We start from the raw sequence: 24,292 nt of genomic DNA on the forward strand, positions 1-24,292 counted from the left end.
ACGACTTGTGATTATATTTGCTTTATAGTATCAGGGGTGGGGTGTTTGGGCGGCTCAGTTGGTTAAGCATCTGCCTTCAGCTTAGGTCATGAACCCAGGGCCCTGGGATTGAACCCGGCCTTGGGCTCCCTGCTCAGTGGGAAGTCTGTTTATCCCTCTCATATGCACTCTCTTTCTCTTTCTCTCTCAAGTCCTCTCTTTCTCTCAAGTAAATAAATAAATGAATAAAATCTTAAAATATATCAGGTATATTACCTTAAAGCCATACTATACTTAAAATACTAGAATATCAATGAATGGTGAGAAAAGTGTTTTTCAGTGACCTGGTCCTATCTCACCCCACCAATGTAATGCCTTTAGACTTATTTTATTATCCAGTTCAGATAATTTTTACTTACTGGTCCTAAATTTAAATCTGTAATTCCTACAAGGTTCTTATTCAATTATTGGATCATTTTTTGTATACTAACATGTTTTTACTCTACCAACTCAATCTAATAATGCTTCCTAGTGGTCAGGAGGGGAAATGTATAACCCAATGCCATTTCTTCATTTTCAAAGATCTTGAATTAACTGTTTTTAAAATTTCATTATAAACTCATAGATTTAAATGTATTTGAAATATTTTAATCTATATCAGTTATTGTCCTTTTTGAAATTAAAATTATCCCACCTTTAAGCGATGAATGTCTGTTCTAGTTGGTTCCTTAGTCCTTTGACCTGATCCTGTAGTCTTCAATAGATTCCTTGCTATTTCCCATGACAAGATTTCAGACTCATCTTGAACATTTTATTGTTTTCAATCCTGGAATCAGCCATTATTCTGTGAATCCTTAGTTTCTATTAGTGTGAAATTGAGGACTTTGCTGTGTTTTAATTTGACCTTCTCTAAGTTAAATCTATATCTCTTTTCTATATTGAGAATACTAGTTGTCAAATGTACAGAGGGTAATAGGATTAGGAAAGCCTGTAGTTACACATATAACAGTCTCCGAACAGCAACACCAGTATTACTCTACTGACATTATTACGGGAAATGGTTCTTTTTTTTTTTTTTTTTTTTTTTTTTGCGTATGTTCTCTTCATTCTCCTTGCCATTTCTTAATAGTTTAAATATGTTATAGGCTGAGTTGTATTTCCCTCAAATTTTTATTCTGAAGTCCTAGATCCTAGTAGCTTAGAATGTGATATTTGGAGATAGGGTCTTTAAAGAGGTAATTAAACTTAAGTTAGGCTATTAAAGTGGGTCTTAATTTAATATGAATGGTATCCTTATAAGAGGAAATTAAGATACAAATATGCACAGAGGGAAATTTATATGAAGATACAGGGAAGAGGTTCCAGAAGGAACCAAGTCTGTTGACATCTTTTTTTTTTTTTTTTAAGGATTTTATTTATTTATTTGACAGAGAGAGATCACAAGTAGACAGAGAGGCAGGCAGAGAGAGAGGGGGAAGCAGGCCCCCCGCTGAGCAGAGAGCCCGAAGCGGGGACTCAATCCCAGGACCTGGGATCATGACCCGAGTTGAAAGCAGAGGCTTAACCCAGGCACCCCAGGGAATAGTATTTCTTAAGAACTGCATTTCATTATTAGTTTGTTAGGGGTATTTACACTTGAAAGGCATTTGCCTGCTTATAAAATCCTTGACTAACCTTTCTTTGAATGTCTTAAGTATGTTACTAATTTTCTTCTGGATTAAAATGTTTTGTTGAAAGTCTGATGACAGTTTTAATATCCTTTCTGTTATAGGACACTTGTTCTTTTTGCCTATGTGTTCAAAGGAATTTTTTTTCTTTATATCTAGTAATTTTGCTAGATATGTCTTGGTCATTTGGAGTTGATTTCTCAGATGAGTGGTGTGTACTTTCAGTATGTAGTTTTGCATCTTTTTATATTTCAAAAATTTTTTCTTACATTGTTTAGTAATGTGTTTTCTTACTTTGGTTTTCCTTTTCAGAGACCTGAATATAGATGTTTGATTTACTTATCTTTTATATACGTCATTCTGTGTGTGTGTGTGTGTGTGTGTAGTCAAATTATTTTTGGGGTTTCTTTTCGTTTGAAGGACTTTGTTATTTTTTGTAGGGTGAGTCAGCAACAAATTATCTCAGTTTTTATTTTTTTGTGAATGTATTTCATTTTGCTTTCAGATAGCTTTTCTGGATATAAATTCTTGTTTGAAGGTTTCTCTTTGAACACTTTGAATGTTTTATTTCACTGTGTTCCGGCCTCCATTTTTTTAGGTGAGAAGACAACCTTCCCCCCCCCCCCAAAGATTTTATTTCTTTATTTAACAGACAGAGATCACGAGTAGGCAGAGAGGCAGGCAGAGAGGCAGGCAGAGAGGAAGCAGGCAGGCAGGAGGAAGCAGGCTCCCCGCTGAGCAGAGAGCCCGACTCAGGGCTGACTCAGGGCTACGTCCCAGGACCCTGAGACCATGACCTGAACCAAAGGCAGAGGCTTTAATCCACTGAGCCAACTTTTGATCTTATAGGTGAAGTCAACTTTTGAAGTCAACTTTTGATCTTATAGGTGAAGAGTCATTTTTCTTATGCTGCTGTTAAGATTGTCTCCCTGTCTTTGGCTTCCAGCACTTTTACTATGATTTTTCTATTTGTAGATTTCTTTGCTTTTATTTTTCTTTGAGTTCATGGGCTTCTTGAATGTGCAAATTAGTGTTTTCCAAAAATTGGGGAAGTTCTCAGTTCATCAAGTTTTTGAATACTTTTCTCTTTTCTCTTTCTTCTCTACTTCTGCTATTCCCATTCTGCATATGTTGGTATATTTAGTTGTTTCCTACATTTCTCTGAGGCTCCAGTAATTTTTCTTTACTCTTTTTTTCTTTTTGTTTTTTGGATTACATAATCTTTATTAATTTATTTTCATGCGTGCTAATTCTGTCCTCTGCTTGTTCAGAACTTTTGTTGAGCATCTATAGAAAAATTTTCTGAATTGAAAATTCACTTACACTTTCAGCTCTAGAATTTCCATTTGGATTCTTTTTATAGTATTACTCTCTTAATTGATATTCTCTATTTAATAACTTTTTCAAAGATTTATTTACTTATTTCAGTGAATGAGTGAGAGAGAGAGTGAGAGTGAGAGTAGGGGCAGGGGCAAAGGAAGAGAAACTCAAGCAGAGTCCATGCTGAGCCCCATGTGGGGCTTGATCTCATGACCCTGAGATCAGACCTGAGCCAAAACCAGGAGTCAGACGCATAACTGACTGGGCCACCCAGGCTCCCTGATAGTCTCTATTTAATATGATATTGTCATCATACCTACATTTACTTCTCTAATTATAGTTTCCTTTTAGTTTTTAGAATGTATTTTTATTGGCTACTTTGGAGTCTTTTTCTGTTAAATCTGACATCTGTTTGCTCTCACTGGCAGTTTCTGTTGCCTGCTTTTTCCCATATGTATGGGTTATATTTTCCTGTCTCATTCCATGTCTCTCAATGTCTGATTGGAAAATGTCCCTACTCTCTTTTTTTCTTTTAAAAAATTATAATAACTTTATTGAAATGTAATTTACATATCATATAATTCACTCCTTTAAGTATACAACTAAATTATTTTAAGTAACTTACGGAGTTGTACAGACATCACCACAATCCAATTTTAGAACATTTCTGTCACCCAACATGCCTATTGGCAGTCACTCATTCTCATCCCCATCCTACTCATACCATTTTATATAACAATTGTGCTTCTGAAAATCCTTCAAGGAATAATTTAGTGAGTAATGATATTTATGCATAAGCATGTTATTATGCCTTAATATGTAATTTTGAAATGCTGGAAGTAATCTAAATACCAAAAATGGAGTAAATATAAGAAAATTATCATATTTTAATAATAAATTATCTTTATAGTCATTTAAATTGCATCATAATTAAAAAAAACTAAAAATGTTATATTTAGTTAATTATGATGTAAGGTTGTTTTGCTCCTACAAACCAAAGTAGGGAATATGTTATTTGCATTGTAAACTGAGAAACTTAAGGCCAGTAATTATTTAAATAAGAATATCTTTTATTAGACTTACTACATTATATTTCCCAAAAAGTTTTTATGATTTTCCAGAGAATATGTTAAACATCCTTTATTCCATTGTAAGTAATAGGAAGAAAATGAAAATAAAGGTTTTGTTCCAGACAGTAGAATGTACATACATTTCAGAATTGTTAAAATGCCAATGTGGAAAAGCTAATTACGATATTTAACAATACATTTGTCAGTATTTCAATCATTATTTTTAGAAAGCAGGTATTCTGAGTTCTTAAGCAAGATAGACATATAAAAGAAGATAGGAAGAATTAACGACCTGTTTCAGACATTGTTTTAAAAATAATATTAACCGTGAGCCAAACAGAGTGATATCTTCAATGTTTTCTAGTACTTTTCACTTAAATTCATTGAAGATTTTAAGAACGAATTATATTAGTAATTACTGGTATAAGACTTTCAGCTGAAAAAAGATTTTACTGCTTAAGTTCAGTGTGTGGTGAATAACACTGGTGATTTCATAGTCATACTTAATGGTTGCTGTGTTTCTCAAAGCAATCAACTCTTTTATACATGTTGTTAAGTAAAGGAAAGGGCACAAAAAAGCAGAAAGAAGCAAAAAAGAGCCAAAGAAAGATATTTAAAGAAATAAGAACTGAGAAGTGGTAGGTTTTAAGCAATGGTAGAAAACAAAAGTTTTGTGATTGAATTGAATCCAGAAAGAAGACCAAAATCAAGGAAGTATGGGTAATGTATTTTTAGTCTTAAAAGTATGAGTGCAATTAAATATAAAGTGGATGTATTTTGTCAAAAAGAGATTAGAAAATAAAAATGCCAAAGTGTTAAAAAAAAAAAAAAAGAGGAATGGATAATTTTATTTTAAATTCTGAATTTTCCCTGAATAAGGAAAAGTCATTTAAAGTAGCTTTAAAATGACTAGAGGAAAAACTGAAAGGATTCTATTTGGATGAATTTCCTTATAAAACTTTAAAATTCAGAGAACATTTGTTAAGGCATTTCTATGCATGGAGCACTGTTATAGGCATTATGGAACATGCAAAGCTGTAAATTACCTTTAAGGAACTTTCAACCATATAAGGAAGAAAAACATACAAAAAGTTAAAAAGTAAAGTTGGTTGAATTTATAATCATGATATAATCTGAGAACAGTAAGTCCAATGGGATCATGGAAAAGGATTCTGATTGTAGGAACTGAGAAATGCTTCATAGAGAAAGATAGCTTTAAAGCCAGTTCAGTCAGGCTCGTGAAGCATCTAATCTTTGATTTTTTTCCCCCCATGGGGATGACAATTAGAATTTGCAAAACAGTCTTTTAAAACCAATCTAATTACAGAATTTCTTAATTAAATTTTTGAGTAGAGTTGACACAATGTTATGTACATTTTAGGTGTATAGCATAGTGATTTGACAAGTTTATACATTATGCTATGTTCAATACAACTGTAGCTTTTTGTCACCATATATCACTATTATAATATCATTGACTATATTCTTTTTTTTTTTTTTAAGATTTTTTTTGTTTATCAGACAGAGATCACAAGTAGGCAGAGAGGCAGGCGGAGAGAGAGGGAAAAGCAGGCTCCCTGCGGAGTAGAGAGCCCGATTCGGGGTTTGATCCCAGGACCCTGGGATCATGACCTGAGCCGAAGGCAGAGGCTTTAAACCACTGAGCCACCCAGGTGCCCCTCATTGACTATATTCTTAATGCTGTGCCTTTTCTTCCTGTGACTTATTCATTCCATAACTGGAAGCTTCTATCTGCAGTCCCCTTTATGCATTTTGCCCATTCCTCTCTATCCTGCTCCCCTCTAGCTACCATTATCTTCCATATCTTGGCTGTTAAAAATAATGCTCAGTTAGCATAGGGGGTGCAAATATCATTCCAAATTAGTGTTTTCATTTTCTTTAGGTAGATGTCCAGTAGTGAGATTACTAGATTATGGGGTATTTCTATTTTTAATTTTTTGAGGACCCTCCATATTTGTTTTCTGCAGTGGCTGAAAATAAACTCAAAAACTCAAATTGGAGTAAGGACCTAAATGTGAGACCTGAAAACCATAAAAATCCTTGGAAAGTACACAAGCAGTATTTTCTCTGATATTGGCGTTTACAACATTTTTCTAGATATGTCTCCTAAGCAAAGGAAACAAAAGCGAAAAAAAACTATTAGGACTGCATCAAAATAGAAAGTTTTTGCCCAATGAAGGAAGGAAACCACTCACAAAATGAAAAGGTAACCTACTGAACAAGAGGAGATACTCACAAATGATATCACCGATAAGAGGTCAATATCCAAAATATATAAGGAACTCATGCAACTGAGCTAAAAAAAAAAAAAAGTCCAATTAAAAAATGGGCAAAGGACTTGAATAGACATTTTTTTCAAAGAAGACATCCAGATGGCCAACAGACATGTGAGAAGATTTTCAACATCACTAATCATTAGGGAAATGCAAATCAAAACCACAATTAGATATTACTTTATATCTATGGCTAAAATAAAAAGACAAGAAGTAAAACTGTGTTAGCTTAATTAATTAATTTCAGAAAATAGTCAACCTGATTTCTGATTTTGTCCATGTTGGAATACTGGTACTGAATATGTTGGACTACTGTAAATAATTATAAAAATGGGCAAAATATACAAAACGTCTGTTTTTGACACTTGTCAATACCAGCACAGGCCTGAGATCATTGAGAGTAGGAATATATTTAATGAGCTTGGTATTCACCCTTGAGATCTGACTGGGACCAATAAAAATACTTCCACATATTTTAGCTGTGGAGGCAGCTGAGCTGAGGATGTTGAGATCAGAAATTCAGGGCAGCTTGAAATAGCTAGAATATGTGGAACGGGGCAAAAAAGGAACAAGCTGTTGGGGTAGGGGCAAAAGTCTTTTTGAGGATTTCCTGTGCATTCTTTGCCAGGTGTAGAGCTGTACATTAACAGCAGGGGGAGGGGGGTTCCATGAACCTTAGCAGAAAGCAGGTGTTCACTAGTAGCAGAAGAGAGGTAGGAAAGGTCACACAATTGTTTGAGACTGTGGAGTATCACCCCAATGAGGGAAGGTTTATTTCTACATCCTTTGGTGGGCAGTAATTATTTTATGAATGAATGACAGTAGTGACACAGAAGTTTTGGAGTTTTACTCTGCTGGATTATAATTACCTAAACATGTGTCCAACCAGATCATTTCTACAAAGTGTATCTTTTATGATTATGTAATATTGATTGCTTTTGCAATTAATTTTTAAAATTTCTAGCCTTTCAAAATATCCATTCTTCTGTGCAACTGCATGCATGTGAAAAACTTTTATTCATATTAGAAGAATGAGTTACATGAAATTGCTTAATATTGGCAAATGATTACTTAATTTGATATAAGTAGTTTCTCAGTATCATTATTAAATATTTCTCTTGGATATTGGTTGGTATCAGTGAAGTGTTTCTTTTTAATATTTGAAATACTGTACTTATAGTGCTCATACTTGGTATCTCTGCCATTATCATAATTTTTAAAGATTTGATTTGGTGGGGGCACCTGGGTGGCTGAGTCAGTTAAGTGTCTGACCACGTCATAATCTCAGGGTCCTGGGATTAAGCCTCATGTCAGTCACAGGCTCTGCACTCAGTGCGGAGTCAGCTCTCTCTCCCTCTGCTCCTCCCGCTGGTTATATGCTCTTGGTCTCTCTCTCTCTCTCTCTCTCAAATAAATAAATCTTTAAAAAGAAGATTTGATTGGGTGAACAGTTATCCATTGTGTTGAAGTACTGATTTCATGCACTGAAGTTTTCTGTGCTGATCTAGTTGCCATTTGTTGACTTATGTTTATGACTATAATCTTTTCTTTACATTCTTGTTAAGAGGTGGTAGTAATTAATGATTGTAGGGCATGCAATTAAACAAAATTCATTAGTATATCAAATATTTATTATATTCAAGGAACTGTTCTAAGCTTTTAGAATTAAAAATGATCATGGTTATACTTTTTATGAGAATTTCCCTAAATGTTTATGATTGAGAGTTGTTATGTGTACCCGAAAGGAAATATAATGCAAATGCTATTAAAGTTCTGTGGAAGGATGATTAATTTCAGCTACAAAGCCTTTAGGAACTCTGTGGAAAAGTCTTTTAGGGGATGCCTGGGTGGTTCAGTCAGTTAAGCATCTGCCTTTGGCTCAGGTCATGATCCCAGGCTCCTGGGATCAAGCCCCACATTGGGCTCCCTGCTCAGGGAGCCTGCTTCCTCTGCCTGCTGCTTCCTCTGGTTGTGTGTGCTCTCTCTCTCTCTCTCACACACACAAATAAGTGAATAAAATCTTTAAAAAAAAGTTTTTTATGGTTCTTGAAAAATACATGAAATTTCAGAGGATGAGCAGGATGTGATGATAGAATGAGAGAGCAGGCATGCTTATAGGGATAGAAGCAAGGAAGTGTAGGATGTGTTTATGGATTAACCCATTAAGCCATTAATCCACAATCAGGCATGGCTTTCTGGCAGAATACAGAGTAGGTATGCTGAGTGGTTTATTTATGGTGGAATGTGAGGATGATTATGGTAGGTTGAAACCAAGTTATTGAGCATTTTGAATATCAAAATCCTCAATGACTTGGTTTCTAGTTATTTGGAATTATAAAAAAAAATTGTAGCAGAAGAATGGATTAATCCTACTTATGTATTTTCCTAGAGAAGTTTGGAAATTTAGATACTAGAGTCTGAATTATTTTTAATGAGTTCAGTTGGATTATTCATTTTAAAGGGAAAATTCTACCATGCACAGGTAGCAACATTCTCTTAGTTATATGTCAGGAAATATAATTCATAGAATGTTGCAATGTCTTTCCCTACTAAAATCAGCAACACTTGTCACATAGAGATCCTGCAATAGGTATTGCCATATATATGTTATTCTTACATAATTTCAATGGAAAATGGCTATATTCTTGGCATTGATGAAGTTTTCAGATGTTAGTATTAGAAAATAACAACTCTGCTCTTGTAGTAATTAGATAAACTTAATTTGGTTGAGTTTCACAGTATTCTGGAATATGTTCTGATATTCTTATTAAGTAATTCCAGTTTAGGTGATTAGGGTTCTACCCAATGAGGCTTTGCCTCATTAGCAACTATGTTACAGATATCTGAATGTTCACTATCATAAGTTTAATATGCCATTACATAAAATTTATAGTAAATATTTTATGAGTGACATTTATGAAAAAAATATTGAACATAGAAAAATTTGTATAATACCAAGTAGAAAAGGACACAATAATAGCAGCTACCATTTTGAGTTGCTTTTTTAAAAGTCCTTGTATTGTTCAAAGTACTCTATTTACTATTTTACTTGTTAAGTATGTAACAGATGAGAGGTAGATAACTTGTGGATGGATGCACATCCGGTCAGTGATAGAGTTAGGATTCAGAGTTAAGTCTAACTGATTTTGAACCTAATGGTTTTGCACTGTATAAAACTGACAATACAGTCATTTTTACTTTTTTAAATTTCAAAGCTTTTATTCAAGTTTTACTGAGATATAATTGACACTTAACATTGTATTAGTTTAAAACATACAAGGTAATGATTTGATGTACGTAAATATTGTGAAATGATGACCACAATTGACACATACAGCAACTCACATAGTTATAATTTTTAGTGTGTACTGAGAACTTTTAAATCTACTCTTTTAGCAATTTACATATATACAATAAAGTATCTAATCAACATTTTGTATATTTTATCTTCAGAACTTACTCATCTTTAAAGTAGAGGTTTATACTCTTGTCTACCCTCACCAATTTATCTACCCCCAACCTCCACCTCTGATCATTCTTTGTATCTATGAGTTCTTTGTTTGAGATTCCACATATATGTAAGGTCATATAATATTGGTTTTTCTCTGTCTGACTTATTTCACCTAACATAATACCCTTAAAGTCTATATGTTGTTGCGAATGACATGATTTAATTTTTTTTATGGCTGAATAACATCCCTTTGTGTGTGTGTGTGTGTGTGTTTATACACACACACCATATTTTCTTTATCCATTATTATAAATAATGCTGCAATGAACATGGGGATACGTATATCTTTTTGAATTAATGTTTTTGGGGTTTTTTGGCTAAATATCAAGAGGTGGAATTGCTAGGTTATATGGTAGGTAGTTCTATCTTTAAGTTTTTTTATAAACTTTTTAAAGTTTTTAAAAATTTATTTGAGAGAGAGAGAGTAAACGATCATACACACGTGCATGCCTGTATGTGTTTGTGTGAGGGGGAGAGGGAAGGAGCGGAGGGAAAGGGAGAGAATCCCAAGCAGACTCCACTTGAGTGCGGAACACAAGGTGGGGCTCAATCCCAGACCCCAAATCCATAACCTGAGCCAAAACCAAGAATCAGACTCTGAACAGACTGAGCCACCCAGGTGCCCCTCTTTTTTTTTTAAGTTTTAGAGAATATGTCATACTATTTTCCATAGTTGTTGTACTTACATACCCACCAGCAGTGCAAAAGGATTCTCTTTCTTCCATATCCTTGACAACACTTGTTATTTATTTTGTCTTTTTGGTAGTAACCAATAATAGCTATTCCAACAGATGTGAGGTTAGGGTGGTGGTTTTGATTTGCATTTCCCTTATTAGTGATCCTGAGCATTTTTTCATGTGCCAGTTGACCATCAATGTGTCTTTTTTTGGAAAAATGACTATCAGATCCTCTGCCCATTTTTAAATCAGATTTTTTTTGATGTGGGTTATATGAGTTTTTTATATATTTTGGATAGTAACCCCTTATCAGGTATATGATTTGCAGATATTTTCTCCTATTTGATACCTTGCTTTTTCATTTTGTTGGTGGTTTCCTTCACTATGTAGAAGTTTTTTAGTTTGATGTAGTCCATTGGTCCACTGGTTTATTTTTGCTTTTGTTACCTTTGTTTTGTCAAATCCAAAATATTCCTTAATATAAGGTAACTTTACTGGCTAGAGCCTGTGTTCCTCTTCCTGCAGTTGCTATTCCCATAATTTACACATTGCTTTTCTCAGTATGATGTCATCAGCATAAGGAAGCACCACTACTCTACATGATTAAACTCCAATCTGCCCTTGGGTCATCCAACTCCTTGACTCTCCTCTTCCTTATTTGATCTTCTTCTCTAGTGTTTTATTTTTAAAAAGATTTATTTATTTATTTATTTATTTGACAGACAGAGATCACAAGGAGGCTGAGAGGCAGGCAGAGAGAGGGGAGGGGGGAAGCAGGCTCCCGGCTGAGCAGAGAGCCTGATGTGGGGCATCCAACTCCTTGACTCTCCTCTTCCTTATTTGATCTTCTTCTCTAGTGTTTTATTTTTATTTATTTTTAAAAAGATTTATTTATTTATTTATTTGACAGACAGAGATCACAAGGAGGCTGAGAGGCAGGCAGAGAGAGGGGAGGGGGGAAAGCAGGCTCCCTGCTGAGCACAGAACCCAATGTGGGGCTCTATCCCAGGACCCCGGGATCATGACCCGAGCCGAAGACAGAGGCTTTAACCCACTGAGCCACCCAGGCGCTCCTTTTTCTCTAGTGTTTTAATGTCCTATCAACTCTTCTCCCAAACTCCCTCAATTAAATACTTTTATTTCTACAAACTAACTGCTGTTTTACTCCTTCAAGATAATTAAATCTTTGTTTTGATCAGTGCTTTGCAACATAAGTAAATAATCAAATTTTATTTGTGAAATTTTACTTGAAAATGATTGGATTAGAAACATAAATATTAAACATTTTGAGTATGTATAATTCTACCTAAATGCCTATTAAAATGTTTATTTTTTTAATACCAAGGCAACCAGTGAAGAAGGCAAATTAAATTCGTTTAATGTTGCCAATATTACTATCTAATATAGTTTAGTCATAATTTCATTCAGATATTACTTTTTAAAAAATTCTTTTTTTTATTGTAGTTGTTGCCTATTTCTTTAGTACAGGAGGGACTGAAATACAATCTTTATTTTAAACTAGAACATGTGTTAAGCCCAACTGTTACCTCTAGATTAGGAAGTAAGAATCTGTGAGTTACATAAACAGATTAAATTTTGAAACTCTGAGGTGGCAGATAAAGTTCTACATTCCATTTAATTGGGAAGAGAAGGCAAGGTTCGATCCAAAGTACTGTAATTTTGTTAGCTTATTTCTTATATCAAAATATGTAAATGTGCTTACATTTAAAGGACAAAAAGTACCAGCCATAGCCAAATATATATAAATTTTCATTTATTATGTTACTCTTGTATTGGTAGATGCTTAATAAGTGGTTTGTGTCTAAGTTCAAGGAAGGGAGGCTCTCTGATACTAGTTTAAAAGTAGAAAATGGGCTAAATTTGGCCTAATATGTTTGATCTGCACACTGTTTTTGAACATTTGCATTAAATTACAAATTAGGTGATTTTATAAAAGTGTCCAGAGTTCATGTTTCTTTTGAAAAATACTGAAGAACTGGCAACATGGTACAAACATGGATTTGAGCTGAGCATTGAGGAGCACTTTTAGACAGGATATACATTGTCTCGACTGAAGAAATCTCCATGTAATCTGCTTCATTTTTACACGTATTTGTTTGCCTCCGGTAAGAGTCCGAGTTTGGAACATTCAGTTTACTCTTACTGTAACATTAGAGTAATGAAATGGGGCCACATTGGTTATATGATTTCTTTGACACTTATTAAATAAAGGTACAGAGATAATCAGTGGTAGAGTCTGGATTATAATCCAGATCACTTCAGCATTAATCCATTAATACTATGAGAGAGAAGACTTGACATTGTGTCGTGGCACTATCCCTTCCAGATCTTAATCTAACATTCAGTTTTCATAGTTGTAAGTTGAAAATAATCATAATAACATCATGTGATTTTTGCAAAGGTTAAATATTATTTGTATTTGTCAGGTTTATATCTGCAGAGAAATTCTGACCATTTCTAACAATACTATTTTTTTTAAAGATTTTCTTTATTTGATTGAGAAAGAGAGAGCACGAGAGTAGGGTGAGGGGCAGAGGGAGAAACAGACTCCCCATTGAGCGGGGAGCCCAGTGTGGGACTCGATCCCAAGATTTGGGGATCAGGACCTGAGCCGAAGGCAGAAGCTTAACTGACTGAGCCACCCAGGCGCCCTAACAATACCTTTCTGATTACAACTAGTACATCTTTGTTATTTCTCTATAAAGCAGTGACGTGTTTTAATGAAGTTTTCTTCTGGGTTTAACATGACTATCTGATACTTTTGTGGATAGTGTTGTTATTCAATATGTTGATATAATTTTTATAGTAGAGGTATAAATATTTTTGCTTATAAACATTTTTCATAGTCTTAAATGAGAATTGTTTTTCTATATAAGTGATTTCTATACCAGGTGGTATTTATTCATGTAAATACTTTTGAATGTGTTAAGCAGGAAAATTAAATTTATGTTATGAAGTATTAAAATCCTTTTACTACAGATTTAATAGCATTTGGCTTTATATTTTTTCTAATAAAATTATTTTATAAATAAAAACCAAAATATGCAGATGAGTTGTGTTTATTAACATGATGAGTAAAATTTAACTCCTTGAATTGAAGTAAGAATAACAAAATAATACCACTGACTAATGCCTGATGCTTGGAAGGGTCAAACAAATTGTCTATTTTCTTAAATGTTTCTCTGCTTTAAAACTTTAGAGTTTTATTGTGTTACATTTAAAAAGAATATTTAATTTAGTTTTATTTTTTCAGAGCACCTTCAAATTTAAATCTGAGAGTGACATTCATTTGGCAGAACATCATAAACAGGTTCTGTATGATGGGAAACTTGCGAGTAGTATTGCATTTACATATAATGCTAAGGCCACTGACGCTCAGCTATGCCTGGAATCATCACCAAAGGAAAATGCATCAATTTTTGTTCATTCCCCACATGCTCTAATGCTCCAGGTAGGTGAATAGTGGCTTAGTTTAATATTCTCATTAAGCATTAACAGTATGTATTTTACATATTAAACCTTGCTAATCTGTAGATCTATAGTTGCTTTTCTTTTTCTTTTTTTGTTTTCTAGTTCTTTGAATGACATTTTTGCCTTCTCCCTTATTTTCTTATTTTATTTTATTTTTTTTGGCAATATACTTTACCCTGGACTAGTCAGTCTTCTTAGTCTCGGTTATCTTGTCTATCCTATATCCTTTGAAAGAAAATTGATTGATTAGCTGAACAGATAATTGTTAGACACAAATATATACTTTGCTTTAAAAATGTACTAGTATAACACCCCAAATAAAAATTACTTGAAAATCTTTAAATCTGCTAATATTTCTTATTCTAAATTGTTTTTTGATATATATCTTCACATTTTCCATATAAAAAATCTCAACTTCAAATTCAAATTTAAAAGTGGTTGACAAAGATATTTCAAGTTTTTATTTTTTTTTCAAGTTTTTATTTTATATGTGTATCAAAAATGTTATAAGTGAGGGATTTAAAATGTCTATGTTTTTAAATTTTTTCACAAAGTTACTTAGAACAAGGAAATAGTGATAACTTTATGCTTCAGGAGTTAATACACATTTTTGTTTTTGAACATAGGATGTGAAAGCTATAGTAACACATTCAATTCATAGTGCAATTCATTCAATTGGAGGGATTCAAGTACTTTTTCCACTTTTTGCCCAACTGGATAATCGGCAGCTCAATGACAGTCAAGTGGAAACAACTGTCTGGTAAGTTTTCTTTAAATGTGTAATTTCTTATAATTTTTACACGCTTAGATTATGCCTGGCATAGTCGATGCTGTGTAAATGTGTTATAATATTTGGTTTTTATCCCTGAAGTGCTAATAAAAGTTTCTTTAGGACTAAGGCAGATATATATTTACACAATATTAAAACTTGACACACTTAAAATCATAAAGGAATGACTTCCTTGATAATAACTCAAAACTTCTTACCAGATGTAGCATGATTTTAATGCAAATTGAGGAGAAATACTAGTCCCAACTTTAACCTTTAGAAATGTTTTATGGTTTGGATCATCCATGAAATCCTGTTAACTTATACAAAATTACTAGGGTAAAGTTCATTCCAAAAAAATGTATTTGGTAACAGTCACATAATTTATATATTAGTATTATTTTATACTTAATTATCATAATATTAGGATAATATGAATTGATATTAGCTTTCCTTTATATATAATTCATATATGAGAATCTAAATCTACTCAGTGGCATATCTGTGTTTATATAAAAATTCAGTTATTTTCTAATTAGGCTTATTTCATGTGCAATTCTGTAGCTTCTTTGCTTTTTATAAAAACATACCTAATGCATCAAATGCTGATTTAATTTTATAACAGAATCATTTCTATAAGAAGTTCAGTGTGAATTTTTAACAACTATTTTTACTCTGTACATTGCTATGTTTGGAGAATTTCAAGAAAAAAATATATAGGTAAACATTCATTTTTATTCATTTTTATTCCAGAAACAATATAGGAATGCTTCCCTAATATGCACATACATACGTGAAGTTTTTCATGGGTTATCCAATTTTGAATTGTTGGAAAACCTAGGGAATAAAGCCAAAGATGGGAAAATAAATTTAAAGTCCATTGGAATGTAACATGATTTTTTCTTATTTATTATCTAAATAAGCTATTAACAAAATTCTATTTTAATTTCTAATAATATTGTCCCTGTATTGAGACCACCTTTATGTACAGTATAAACGTGAATATAAATGGGATCTGTACATTTACAACATCCAGCTCCTATCCATGGGTCATGCTTTCTTTTATATCAGTGTAAAGGTTGGAGTCTTGAAGTAAAAAGCTTTGAGGTAAAAAAGGAACCCTGAGATCATGCCCTGCTGTGATACTATTTTGCTAAAAGATCTTAAATAATTTCACCGGGATGGGGGTGGATATCAACCTGGTGGAAAAATAAAACTTTAAATTTCAGTCCTGGGTCTAAATTCAAAATGTTTTGCTCTTTATCATCTATGTGAATCATCAATATACATTGTAATCAGTAATTAAAAACTTAGTAAGTTCTATGAAAAGAAGTTGGGGATGAAGTAGTCGTAGCAAACTCCCATGTGTAATTTAAATTTTCCTTATGAATTAATATTGTCTATAATCATTTTAATCTGACATGGAATTTGTTGTTTGTGAAGAAAAATTAGAAAGATTATATAGTTTGAAAATGTTATAACTAAAACTATCACAATAATTTATATCTACATGGATAACTATTATAAAATCTTAGGGCTAAAATCATATTTTAACAGATTATCTGGTCCATTCATCCAGGGCACATGGTTATTTTTCATTGCCTGTCTTCAAAACTCATTTAAATGTTTATATTTTGGTATTTAAACTGTATTTATTTCATCATGGAGGTAGAAGACAATGTAAGGGGTCAGCATTCTGATTTTCATTTTCATTTATTTTTAGTTTTTTATATCATTCATCTTAATTTTTCTCTGTAATAAAGAATTTCAACTTTTGCAGATATACATGTTCTTAGTTTAAATCCAACAGAAAACATATAAGAAAAGTATCACTATGCTCTTTAGTAACAATACATACCCAATTCCAAGCTACCCTGCATTCAGTTATGTGCTATTTTGAATTCTTATCTAATACTTTTGCATTAATTATGTCAAAGCCCTTGATGTCTGAGGTTGGCTCTTTTGTGGAAAATTGTATCTATCAGTAATAAGGTCTTTTGTTATTTCAAGTTTTGAAGGGGGCTGTTACAGATAAGTGTGTACATGAGTGGTACAGTCTTTTTGTTTTTAAAATGTTAAAACCAAGTTATTAAATGGGACTTCTGTCTCTACTTGAAGAACCCAGGTTCTTAGTTGCAAGGCCAGAGTCGATAGAGTTTCTTGTTTTCTGGCTGTATCATAAATTCATATAGATGAATGAAATCTTGAAATAGGATATATCATTTTATTTTTAGTTATTATTAAATTGTTCTGGATGAATGAGAACCTATTTGAAGTTTTTAAATTTCCAGAGAAAATTAGATATATTCTTTTTTTTGAAAATCTGTTTGCATAAAAACTTATGCCAACAATAATAGTATTATCTAATATTTCATTACTTTTTGGAGAAATTGAACTAAGCTATAAAATCAGTTACTTCTCTCTCTTCTGTGTTTTAAGGTGAAGCATTTAGTTACCATGTTTTTTCTTCCACTCAGTAGTCCTTTTTTATGAAACTTTATTGTTTCTCTGGTGGCACTATTCTACTTTCCTTAGGAATCTTGATGAGTTTTATTCTACATAGGGAGCTTAGTATTAAAATAATTTATTGAAGGAATAATTTATTTTCTGGAGTCTTTATAAATAGGCTCTGTGTACAATTTTTGTGGCTTTTTTTTTTTATCATGAAGGGTATGTGTTATGGTTGTTATATGTGTGGACTTTCAAGTCAGACAGTCTTGGGTTCAAATCCCGAGTTTACTGTATTATTAGTGCACCTTTGAATATGTTAACAATTTTGTGCTTCTTTTTCCACTATTACAAAATTGCAATAATAATAGCACATTGGATTATTTAGATTAAATGTTATAAAATATGCAGATCATTATAGTAAGCACTCCGTACATGTTGGGTTTTGTTAGCGTGACAATGGGCTAGGTGATCTACAAGACCCTCTCTAATACCACAGCTTTATATTTAAAAAATTATATATCATTAATCTTGGAAATTAGTTGTTGTAATATGGGCTGTATTACTTTATATTTGAACTTTTTACCAATGTTAGTATTTACAATAGAGACTTAAGTAATTAATTAGGACATATTTTGAACTTTAGTTGTAGTGATGAAAACTGGTTTTAATCTATCCATTTTCTAGATATGGTGGCTTAATATAGAGGATGTGTAAATGTGTATATTGGTTCTGAAGCCAATACCAAGACAAAAAAAGCCTAGAAGGGTTTAAGATGATTTTTCTTTAGCTTGGTTTTGGGTCTTATATAGCTTTCCCTTTAGTACTTAAATTTCCAGGAATAACACATTTTGTCACCTTTTTGTTTAATATGTAGTTTTAGCTTTTATCATGGCACAAAAAAATTCACCAACAAAATGAGTAGATAAATATTACTGAACTGAGTTAAATAGCCTGTGGCATCACAAACAGTATTTTTGATGTTACCCGTTTTTGACAAGTAAATTAGGCGAATATGTAGTTACCATTGTGATTTCTTCTATTCATAATGATTCTCAAGCTCTGTGATCACCTTGAGTAATTCTGCCGAGTGATCAAAGCTGTTTGGATGTTTTGTCTTTCCTCAGGAACTATTTTATATTGGACTCCTCAGTCTCAGTCTAGTGACTATTGAGAGCAATAACTAAACAAATTGTCTTTCATTAGACACCTAATAGTTAATGACTAAAAGAATAAACAAATAATTAATAAATTATTTCAAGAAGTACAACTCTAATCATGAAATAATCTTTTTTTTTTTTTTGGTATTTTGTATCTCAGAATGACTCAGTAAATTAGAAAGTTCATTTTCCTTTGATTTGGATGATCAGATACATTGTAATGACAGATCTTTTTCATTTGGTCCACCCTCCTTTTTTTCAGAACATATGTTATTAAATTCTTTATGTGATACAAAATAAATCTTCCTTGTTGTGTAATATGGGAAGAATCTGCTTTGAAAAAAATACGTTTTCTGGTGTAAGGTATAAATAGACTTTCGTATATCAAATAGCTAAAAATGCACTAATCAAAAAATTCTCTTTAGAGACAGTGTGACACAATGAGCAGGACTTCCTTTATTTCAGACAGATTAAGACTCAAATCACGTAATGTACTTTCTGATCTTGGGTGATGGGGATTGTTCAAGGGTGTGTAGTAGTATAAGTACATGGCATTTACTGAGTACTTATTATGTGCCAGTCTCTGTAACTACAGTATCTCATCTAATACTATCTACTGATGAGAGAGAGAAAAACTGAGTAACTTCCTCAAGGAAGTGGATGATTAGAACCAGAATCCTAATCCTGAAAGCCTGATTCCAGAGCCCTCACTCTAAACCATTGTGGACAACTCTGAGAATCACTTTTGCCAGCTGTAGAACGATTTTTTAGAAATGCCAATTTTATCTGACTACAAAATGAATTAATCTAAGATAGTATATGTGAAATATCCACCATAGTGTCTGGTACATAATAGACATTGAATGTGTTTTCTCTCTTTCCTCAGTAAATATTAGTCTATAGATGTGATATAATTTTGTATTACTAAAATTTATTTCTGATGCTGTTTTAACTCTGAAAAATTTTACAAACTAAAATTCAATTTTGAGTGATAGTTTAAATGAATTCTTTTAAATATATAAATATTTTTCTCAGAAAACTGTTCTTTTTGTTTTTAGTTATGACACAAGTTGTTTGGTAGACTGTTTATTGGAACATGAGATACAAAAAATTAGAGAATCCATAAGGAATTTATGTCAGTGATCTATCATTAAGAATCTTTTTGTAATGTGATGTTAATGACTCATTAATTTGTTTAGTGAACTTAAATGAAGATTTTTTTCCTTTTTTTTCTGAAAGAGGGAAAGGAATGGGGTGGGAAGGGGCAGATGGAGGTAGAGAGAGAGAATCTCAAGCGGGCTCCAGCCCAGAGTGGAGCCCGACACTGGTTTGGATCTCACAACCCTGAAATCATGACCTGAGCCAAAATGAAGAGTTAGATGCTTAACTGACTGAGCCAATCAGGCTCCCCCCAAATTTCATTTTCTTAAAATGTATTTTGCTCATCAGTTATTTCAATGATTATCTTGAATTTTATAACCCTCTGAATAATTAAGCCATTCCTTTAATTAAAAATTTCATTGCGAGTCATTGTAAAGTCCTGGTTAGTACTGCTGCCATGTGTAAACCAACAGAATTGCCTGGAAATTTCAGTATTTCAGTGAGTACCTAAACCAGATTTTCCCTTACACTTTGAAGTGACCTAAAAATCCTTTGTTCAGCCATGTTTTCTGATTGTTAGTTCAGGGAAGATTACCTATTACACATACAGTGTCAAAATTTTATTGTATAGTTTTAATGCAACTGACAAAAAAATGAAATGTGATTGATTTCAGTAGGCAAAAGAAGTGAAATCAGTACCTGTTGGTAATGACTGTCTCTCTTACAAAGGTTGTTAATATATGTAGAATATTTTTCCAAAAGCATTTAAGTACTTTCACATATACACCTATCAAATTATATTCCCTTTATATTTTTTCAGAAAGAATATATGTCACTTATTATATTTGCTAGTTTGCCTTTGTTTAGTTTACTGAATTATTGATGAAAAATTCTTTAAGTAAAACAGACACAAGAAGTGTAATTGATGTACATTATTACTACTAATAGAGGAGGAAAAAAGCAAAGAATTTATTTGGTAAGATTTAACTACAAGAAAGTGGAATTTATATTGAATTTACTGTGAAAATTAATTTTTAAGAAGTAAAAAATAAAATACAGTATTCTGCCTGTATAAGGAAATTATAATTTAATGTTCAGATAACTTCTTCTTGTCAGGCAAGTCCTTTATACTCTGGAGTCTGTATAAAACTCCTAGTATATCTAGAAATTTAATAAATTTGTCAGCTGTCAACAAGAATGGATGTTTTGTTTTATTCTAGATTTATGACTTATGATTTATTGGCTTTTCAAATAACCTGGGTGCTTTATTGTCCATTTTAAAGTTTTTTTTTTTTTTATAAGGAGCAATTGCCTTCACAATGATTCTTTCGTAAAAAATTCCCTTTAAATTTAGTGAAATGCGTTTTTAATGCTGTGTTAGTGAGTGTTATTTCATTTTAGTACCTTATTTTGCTCTGTAGAAGTCAAGGCTTTTGCTTATCTTTGCTGCCCCCACCCCAGAAAGATAATTGCTTTGTCAAAAGGGTAACTGCAAATTATTTGTTGCAGAAATTTTGGCAACCATAAGCACATCTTTACTGAATTAGTTTCCTTAATTTTCCTCTAGTTTGTGTATCCATGTAATTTCTCCTTTGATATTTCAATCAGTCTTTCACAATCTTGTTATTTTTCACATGAAATAGCATTCATTTCTTCTAACTTTTCTCTCTTTGTATTCCTTTTAGAAATAAGAAAAATTCTTCATTCATTTAGGTTTTGTGATAATCAGAGTCTAAAGCTAAAATAAATATTACTTGCTTTTACAAGAACTATTGTCACATGCTGATCTCTTCACTTTTCAGAAGCCCAGATTTTCTGATGAAAAGTGGGTATAATACTAAGAGTGTCCCCATTGTTGAGGCTCTTTTTCCTTACTCTTCCCTGGATATGATGACGAATATATGCACGGAGTTGAATCTTTAAGAAAAGAATTAATAAGGCATCATCAGGAGATTCTAGTCAGTTTAGTATTGTAATTTTATTTGCTTTTACTTTATTTTGTTTCTAGGTCCACAGTCTTATTACCTAGGCTGACAACTCCCAAACTTCTTTTCTAGTTATCTTCTATTTAGGTCCCTATACCCAAACCATGTAGAAGGTATCTCAAAATCAACATGCCTTAAATAAAAACCCAAAACTTTCTTCTCTGCATAATTTCTTTTGCTTTTGATGTTCTTTTTATTTTTAAATTTTAGAATTTGTTTTAAATTTTTTTAAGATTTTTTAATTTATTTGACAGAGAGACAGCCAGAGAGGGAACACAGGGTGAGTGGGAGAGGGAGAAGCAGGCTTCCCCTGGAACAGGGAACCCAATCCGGGGCTCATCCCAGGATCCTGGGATCATGACCTGAGCTGAAGGCAGACACTTAACGACGGAGCTATCCAGGCGCCCCAAAATTTGTGTTAATTTTTTTAGAGACTTCATTGTTTTAGAGCAGTTTTAGGTTTACAATAAAATCAAGATGGTACCGCGATTTCCCTACACTCCCTTTCCCCACAGATAGATACCCTCTCCCTTAGTCAATGTCACTCACCAGAATGACTTTTTTTTTTTAAATCAAAAGATGAAACTAAATTATTACAGTATAATCATTCAAAGTCTATAGTATCTCAGAATTCACTCTTGGTGTTTTACATTCTGTGGGTTTGGACAAAAGTATAATGACATGTATCTATCATATAATAACATAAAAAGTATTTTCACTTCCCTAAAAATTCTTTGTGCTCCACTTATTCATCCTTCTGCTGGTCATACTCTCCACCTGGAAGCCATTGGTCTTTTTATTGTCTCTTGTTTTGTCTTTTCTACAATGTCATAGTTGAAATAATACAATAAGTAACCTTTTCAGATTGTCTTCTTTCACTTAGTAATATGCAGTTAGGATCCCTCCATGGCTTTTCATGATTCGATGTTCATGTCTTCTTAGCACTGAATATATCCATTCCTTTGTATGTAGCAGTTTTTTTATTCATTCACCTATTGAAGGACGTGTTGGTTGTTTCCAAGTTTGGGCAATTATGACTAAAGCTGCAAACACTTTACAGGTTTTTCTGTGGATTTAAGTTTTCAGCTCCTTTGGGTAGATATCACGGAGCGTGATTGCTGGTTCATATGATAAATGTATGTTTAGTTTTGTAAGAAACCTCTCAACTGTCTTTCAGAGTAAGCCATACCATTTTCTGCATTCCAGCAGCAGTGAATGTGAGTTCCTGTGGCTCCATAACCTCATTAGCATTTGGTGTTGTCAGTGTTCTGGAATCTGGCCATTGTAGAAGGTGTGTAGTGGTATCTCAGTGTTTTAATTTGCATTTCGCTGATGACATGATGTGAAGCATCTTTTTATATCTCTATTTGTCATCTGTATATCTACTTCAGTGAGGTGTCTATTCAGGCCTGGGGTTCATTTTTTAATCATCTTCTTTGTTTCTTACTGTTCAGTTTTAAGAGTTCTTTTTATATTTTGAATAATAATCCTTCATTAGATATGTCTTTGGCAAATATTTTCTCCCAATCTGTGGTTTGTCTTTTACTTCTCTTTATAGTGTCTTTCCTGGAGAAGATTTTAATTTTAATAAAGTCCAACTTACCAATTATTTCTTCATGGATTGTGTCTTTGGTGTTGTATCTAAAAAGTCATCCCCATACTCAAGGTCTTGTATTTTTTTTCTTATGTTATCTTCTAGGAGTTACTTAGTTTTGCATTTTATATTTAGGTTTGTGATCCATTTCGAGTAAATTTTTGTGAAGCATGTAAGGTCTGTTTTCTGGATTTACTTTTTCATGTGGTTGACCAGTTTTTCCAGCAGCATTATTGAAGACACTTTGCTCCATTTGTCAGAGATCAGCCGACTATATATTGATGTCTATGTCTGGGCTCTCTCTTCTGTTCTATCCGTTGATCTATTTTTTTTTTTTAAAGATTTTATTTATTTATTTGACAGAGAGAGAGAGATCACAAGTAGTCAGAGAGGCAGGCAGAGAGAGAGAGGGAGAAGCAGGCTCCCTGCTGAGCAGAAAGCCCGATGTGGGGCTCGATCCCAGGACCCTGGGATCATGACCTGAGCTGAAGGCAGAGGCTTTGACCCACTGAGCCACCCAGATGCCCCCGTTGATCTATTTTTTATTCTTTCACCAATACCACACTATCTTGATGACTATAGCTTTTTTTTTTTTAAAGATTTTATTTATTTATTTGACAGAGAGAGATCACAAGTAGACAGAGAGGCAGGCAGAGAGAGAGAGGGAAGCAGGCTCCCTGCTGAGCAGAGAGCCTGATGTGGGACTCGATCCCAGGACCCCGAGATCATGACCCGAGCAGAAGGCAGCGGCTTAACCCACTGAGCCACCCAGGTGCCCCTTGATGACTATAGCTTTATAGTAAGTCTTGAGGTTGGTAGTGTCAGTCCTTCAACTTTGTTCTTTAGTAGTTTGTTGGCTATTTTTTGCCTCTTCATATAAACTTTGGAATATATTATGACTATCCGTAAAATAACTTACTGGGTTTTGGCTAGTATTGCACTGAACCTGTAGATCAATTTGGAAGGTCTGACATCTTGACAGTATTTATTCCTCCTATTCATCTGCCTGGACTATCCATTTATTTAGTTCATTTTTTATATCATTCTGGAGTTTTATAATTTTTATCACTTAGATCTTGTATATATTTTGTTAGATTTACACATAAGTATTGGGGGGGTTGCTAAAGTAAATAGTACTAAAAGTTTAATTTCAAATTCCACTTATTATTGGTTTATAGGAAAATAATTGACTTTTTAAATTAATCTATATCCTGCAAGCTTGCTG

At 33.0% G+C, this 24,292-nt stretch overlaps 1 protein-coding gene across 13 annotated transcripts in view; it reads left to right on the plus strand.

Moving 5' to 3' along the window:
• NBEA (neurobeachin) overlaps positions 1-24,292 on the plus strand; it is a 677,938-nt gene that overhangs the window by 101,563 nt on the left and 552,083 nt on the right. For 12 of the 13 annotated variants that reach the window (XM_047723145.1, XM_047723148.1, XM_047723152.1 and 9 more), the window contains exons 9-10: positions 13,793-13,990; positions 14,637-14,770. In XM_047723145.1, the coding sequence (XP_047579101.1) occupies positions 13,793-13,990; positions 14,637-14,770 (332 nt within the window). Of the gene's footprint in view, positions 1-13,792; positions 13,991-14,636; positions 14,771-24,292 lie in introns of those variants that run through there. The other variant, XM_047723156.1, reaches the window with a different exon arrangement.

The sequence above is a fragment of the Lutra lutra genome, chromosome 3, assembly GCF_902655055.1.
Source record: "Lutra lutra chromosome 3, mLutLut1.2, whole genome shotgun sequence".
NCBI classification, from domain to species: Eukaryota; Metazoa; Chordata; class Mammalia; order Carnivora; family Mustelidae; genus Lutra; species Lutra lutra.